Source organism: Sorex araneus, chromosome 5, assembly GCF_027595985.1.
Source record: "Sorex araneus isolate mSorAra2 chromosome 5, mSorAra2.pri, whole genome shotgun sequence".
NCBI lineage: Eukaryota > Metazoa > Chordata > Mammalia > Eulipotyphla > Soricidae > Sorex > Sorex araneus.
This window is the reverse complement of record NC_073306.1, coordinates 121,219,081-121,225,080: the sequence shown is the minus strand read 5'-3', so window position 1 is coordinate 121,225,080 and position 6,000 is coordinate 121,219,081. Positions and strand designations below refer to the sequence as shown.

General features: G+C 65.5%; 1 protein-coding gene across 1 annotated transcript in view; it reads right to left on the bottom strand.

Moving 5' to 3' along the window:
- Nucleotides 1-333: 333 nt before the first annotated feature.
- The window catches only part of VSTM2L (V-set and transmembrane domain containing 2 like), a 30,401-nt gene continuing 24,734 nt past the window's right edge, over nucleotides 334-6,000 (bottom strand). The window contains exon 4 of the mRNA XM_055140222.1: nucleotides 334-992. Coding sequence (XP_054996197.1) covers nucleotides 720-992 — 273 coding nt within the window. The 3' untranslated portion in view covers nucleotides 334-719. The remainder of the gene's footprint in view (nucleotides 993-6,000) is intronic.

The window sequence follows — 6,000 nt, the reverse complement described above, 5'->3', positions numbered from 1 at the left end:
GAGGTTGGTAGTGGAGGACCCTCGGGCCCCAGCAGCCCCAGGCCCTTGGGTGGTCGTGGCACAGGCCCCAGGACGGGAGCCTTGGGAGCTGGCAGAGGGGGGCTCCTGAGGGAGCCTCAAAGACCCCCGAAGGGGTTCTGCTGGTGCAAAAACTCTGCAAGGGGCGACGGAGGTCCAGGGGGTGGGTGGGTGGGTGGGAGACGCCCCACCCCTTCTGAACTGCTGTGTGAAGGAGGTGCAGCACGAAGCTGTTGGTTAGGCGAAAGCAGGAGGTCCCAGGACAGACCCCGAGGGACCTTGCTGAAAGGTCAGAGCCCCCAGAACAGGCTCTAAGGGGGCGGGGGTGGGGGGACTCTGCGGCCCACCAGCCGCTGTCCAGGTCTGCTCAGAACCAAGTCCAAAGGCAGGCGGAGGGCCCTGCCCGCACCCTGGGGTCCAGGGCGGGTGGGAGTGGGTCGGGAGGAGTCAGAGCACGGCGGGGGTTGGGTGGAGGGGTGGCCCTGGCTTGGGACCGGATGTCAGGGGAGAGAGGGGACAAGCAAGCAATGCAAACACTGGGCTCCAGGGAAGCTGGAGAGGGGGCGGCCCGCCCCGCGCGGCGCCCCCCTCCCTGGCCTTCGGTCCCCTGGGTGCCCAGCGCCGCCTTGTCCAGCCCGCGGCCGCGGCGCGTTGCGGGGGGCGGGCGTGCGGGGCTCGCATGCGGCGCCGGGGTCCCGGGCCTAGAGGCTGCAGGCCTCCTCGTCGGCCGAGCGCTTCCGCAGCTCCCGGCCCGGCTTGGGCGGCGGCGGCGCGGGCGCGGCGGGCGGCACGTCGGGCAGGTGCAGGACCGAGTTCTCGCCGGGCTGCACCCGCAGGTACGCCTTGACCTTGTGGTGCCGGGCCTTGCCGTCGCTGAAGTCGATGACGCGGCACTCGTACGTGCCCTCGTCCGTGGGCTTCACCCGCGACAGGCGCAGCTTGTGCGAGATGTTGCTGCCCACCACCTTGACCACCTGGGGGCGACAGAGAGGCCGTCACCCACCGTGGGGGGTGGGGGTGGGCGGGATCTCCCCGCCCCCACCCCGCCCCCAACAGCAGGCCCTGCCGCCGGCTCCGACGCTGGAGACCCCCCTGACATGGCGGTGAGGGGGTCACTATAGGGCCGGTGTCCACCAGGCCAGGCCACTTCTGTAAAGCAGCCCCCCCCCACCCCAGTTCTCCTCTGGGCTGGTGGGGTGCACCCGGCCGAGCACCCGGCAACCTGAGCGTGGTCTGAACTGCTCTAGTCCTTTCAGGAGAGGGGGCCGGACAGTACAGCGGGGAGGGCGCTTGCCTTGCATGTGGCCAACCCAGGTTCCATCCCCGGCATCCCCTAGGGTCCCCTGAGCACCGCCAGGAGTGAGCGCAGAGCCAGGAGTCACTCCTGAGCATCTCTGGGTGTGACCCAAAAAGCAGGGAAAAAATAAAATTAATTTAGGGGCCGGAGCAATAGCAGAGCGGGTAGGGCGTTTGCCTTGCACGCGGCCGACCCAGGTTCGATTCCCAGCATCCCATATGGTCCCCTGAGCACCGCCAGGAGTAATTCCTGAGTGCAAAGCCAGGAGTAACCCCTGAGCATTGCTGGGTGTGACCCAAAAAGCACAAAATAAATAAATAAATAAAATTAATTTAAAAAAAGAGAGAGGGGCAAAGGGCTGCGGGAAAGTCCAGTGGGGAGGGCGCCGGCCTGGCACTCGGCCCACCCGGGTTCCACCCCAACACCCCATGTGGTTTCCCGAGCCCCGCCAGGTGTGTGGCCCCCGGAACAAGCAAACATAAGAAAAGGCGGCATACAGACCCCGCAGGGCACGCTGCCCACTCCCTCCAACGGGCGAGCTCGTGTCGGGACTCAGACCTCGCGCCTGCGCTCTGCTTACTGGTTCCACGCGGTGTTTCCATCCTATTCCCAAGTGGAAATGGAGCTCCCACATGCACACAGCTGGCGGGGGTGGCTCCACACACTGTGCTCTCCACCCAGAGCCAAACGGGACATTTCCCAGGGCCCCCTCTCCCCCGAGAGTGCCCACTGTGTGGCACCTCCTTGCCGTGCTCAGCACCACCCACTGCTCTCACGTGTCACCAAGGCCCTATGTGACTCCACCCATGCGACAAGGTGTCAGATACTCCAGCCTGTTGCTAAGTGGCCCCCCTGGTCCCTCTTCACCGCTGTGTAGTATTTCGCTACAGGAGCGCGGCAGCCCCGTGTTGACATTTTGGGTGGTGTCCAGATTAGCGGGCTGGTGGACTGCATCTGTGGTCAGTCTAAAGCGCCTGTGAGTTTTCTGCATTAGAAGGGGAAAAGCATAGGGGCGGACAGCTGACACAGCAGGGAGGGCGCTGGCCTTGCACGTGCCATATGGTCCCCTGAGAGCCACCAGGAGCGACCCCTGAGCACAGAGTCAGGAGAAAACCCTGAGACCACCAGGTGTGGCTGAAAAGCAAAAAGAGGAAAGGCGGGGTGGACAGACAGGGGTTCAGGGGCTTGCCTTGCCTGCAGCAGGCCCCGATGTATATTCCCCACACAGCACGTGGTACCCCGAGAACACCAGGAGCACTGCTGGTGTGGCCTCCCCCCCCAACACACACACACACACACACACACACACGATAGGAACAAGAGAGAAAAGGCACTTGCTCGGTGACTTCCGGCTTCTTACTGGGCAGCGAAGTGAAGGGTCGAGGACACAGACCAAGACAGGCAGACCTCTGCCTCCACACGTCTTACTGGGGGACAGTGCTCAGGGGACCGTGCGGCATGGAGGATGGAGCCCAGGCACGCAAAGTGAGTGCTCAGCCACATGTAGGAGTCTCGGCCCCAGGGGTAGATCCTGATCTTAGGCTGCAGACAATCCACTGCACTGGCTTTGCAGAGGGTGTGAACAAGGCTGGCAGGGCATGGACTTCCCTGGCAGTGGGTCAGAGAGAGGCAGAGCTGGGAACTGAACCCACGCACCAGAGGGTGGCACGGAGCTGCCGGGCTGACGGGTGGGCCGCAGGGGGCCGGTCCCTTCCCCCATGAGTCCCTCTGAGCCAGCCATCAGCCCCCACAGAGCGGGAGAGTGGGATCAGGTGGGGAGGCACGAGGGAGCCACCAGGCGGACCTCCCGGTGGCAAGGGTGGGGTGACTCCAAGGTGAGGGGAGAGCGGGGGGGGGCGCCCCTGGCCCAGCGTGGAGGTCGCCAGCCCGGCTGGCGCCGTCACCTCTGACCAAGGGCACCGAGAGACCCTCTGGCCTGCCACGCTCTAGGCGAGTCAAGAGATGCTGTTGCGAACGCTCAGCGGGGAGCGAATTACCTCAACATCTGTTTCCCTCTCGGATATTAATTATCCTTCATTTGTCAACCCTACAAGGCGCTAATGGAGTAATAATGCAGAGCGCTGGGAGCGGCTGGGGAGGGGGAGCGACCGCCACCCACCCTGCACTGCCCAACGGCTGTCCCTCCCCCCAGCCTGCCCCCCACCACCCGCAGGACCAGAACGGTGTGGGGGGGAGGAGGCCAAGAAGTGTGTGGGGTGGGGTCTCCAGGAGGCGGGGTGCAGGCACCCACACCCTGTTTGGGGTTCTTGGACCCCCTCCTCCGCTCATCAGACATTCCCGGGGCGCCTACCCTGAGCTGGCGCGGGGCTCTGCAAACCAGCCAGGCCCCGCGATGCTCATTCCGCTCAGGGTCCGGGAAAGCGGAGTCTCAGCAGCAGCTCCCGGGAAGGGGGACCTGGCGTTGGGCCGGAAGCAGAGCGCAGCCCCCAGCATGGGACACCCCCAGCACAGGAGACAAGGGTCACCTCAGCTGCGCTGGCAGCATCAGTCACTCCTGTCCATGGGCCCAGCTCGGCCGCCCCCCCACCCGCCCCCGTCCGCAGCAGCTGAGAGCATGGACAGTGCCCGGGGCATAGGGCACCCCACTGTCTGGGGGGGGGGAACTGAGGCTCAGGGAACCACTGACTTGCCCAAGCCCTGGTCTGTCCTTGCCCCTCCCTCCCACCTCACGCCCCAGCTCGCTCAGGGGGCGGGTCTCTTGCTCCACCAGCTGGTAAGAGCCGCCCCCTCCCCCCGTGGTGTGCCAGTCCCCCACCACCCCGCACAAGGGCGATTGTAAATCAAAATCACGGCTCAGGCATCGACCAGAGAGGGACAATTAAGCGCCTAATTATCCCGAGCCGACCGCGCATGCGCACCCTGCAGCACAGCCCCGCCCCGCAGGGCCCGGAGGAAAGCCCCACCCCCACCCCGCCACCCCCCTCCCGGCTGGGCCCCCCACTGTGCGAGGTGTCAGGCCTGTCTGCAGGTGGCCCTGGGCCTCCTTTAGAGTGATGGGCTGGACGACAGCTCCTGGGGGTGTTCAGAGCCTCCTCACTGCCGCCTGCTCCCCAGACCCCCCCAAAGCTCCACCCACCCCGTCCCAGTCTGGGCCCAGGCGGGCTTCACCCCTCCGCCGACCCTCCCCATTTCTGACTCTGGCTCCATCCATTGTTGAGCGGCCGGATGACCAGGCACCCCCTTTCTCCCCAGATCCGAGCCCTTCCTGAGGTTGTTCCCCAGGGTGGCTGATTGGGGGGGGCAGGGGGGGCTTCAGACCCTCATCCTGGCAGCCTTTGGCAAGCTATCCCTCTCCCCACAGCTCATCTACACTGCAGAGCTCACCTCGAACAGTGCCTCCTCCAGGACGCCACCCAGGAATTTCTCAGGCAGGAGAACTTTCTCATCTTGATTGCAACTGTTTATCTTTTCATCACTTGCACTCACTAGTTACATGCCTCTCCCCTGGCCCGTGTGTGCCCAGCAGGATTCCACTTTGTCTAAAGAACAGGAGCCCGGGGTCCTTGTCCAGTGTCTCACCTTGCAACACTGGTCAAACTGGTCGAGGGGGCATTAGCTTGGGTTTGACCGAAAGGAAGACGCCTAGCACTCGAAAATGGTCGCATAGCAGCAGAATGCGCCTAGACCCCAGGACCGAGGCTCTGGGGTGGGGGGGCCCTCTGCAAGCTGCCAGGGGAAGTGGTTTCCAGCCGGCAGGTCCCTCCGCAGGCCCCCACCCAGGAAGTGTCCCTGTGGCGCCTGACCTCGGCCAGCACAGCACCATATGGTGCCTTATCACCACCGTTAGGCGGCAGGTGTGGACTCCTCGGAGACTGAGCCCCAGCCAGCATCAGGGTTCCCAGGAACCGCCCCCTAGCCCCCGCCGGACTGCTGCTGAGCCAGGAGCCTCCCACCCCCATCCCAGGAATGATGGGAACCCGAGCCCCATCGTTTGTAAATGCGTGGCGAGTGTCCACTGGAGTGACACCCGTCCCTGCAGTCCAGCCAGGTTCAGTCCACTTCCCGCACGTGTGCAACCCTGGGAGCACGGAGAGGGGACTGGAGCGGGGAGGGACGGGGCAGGGAGGAGCACAGGGACTCTGGGAGCACGGAGAGGGGACTGGAGCAGGGAGGGACGGGGCAGGGAGGAGCACGGGGACTCTGGGAGCACGGAGAGGGGACTGGAGCAGGGAGGGACGGGGCAGGGAGGAGCACGGGGACTCTGGGAGCACGGAGAGGGGACTGGAGCGGGGAGGGACGGGGCAGGGAGGAGCACGGGGACTCTGGGAGCACGGAGAGGGGACTGGAGCAGGGAGGGACGGGGCAGGGAGGAGCACGGGGACTCTGGGAGCACGGAGAGGGGACTGGAGCGGGGAGGGACGGGGCAGGGAGGAGCACAGGGACTCTGGGAGCACGGAGAGGGGACTGGAGTGGGAGGGACGGGGCGGGGAGGAGCACGGAGACTCCGGGAGCATGGCGGGGGCAGAGAGAGAAGGGACTCTGGTGCCGTCCCGCCGTGTCATTCCCGTCCCGAGCCAGCTCTACGCTGCCCACCTGGAAGCCCCGCGGGGTCACTTACCGTCCCAGTTCCTGGATGCTGGCGCTCTTCCTGCCCCAGACCCTGACACCCACGTGCACCAGGTCAAGCCGTCCGTCTGTCCGTCCGTCCCTCGGGAGACTGACTG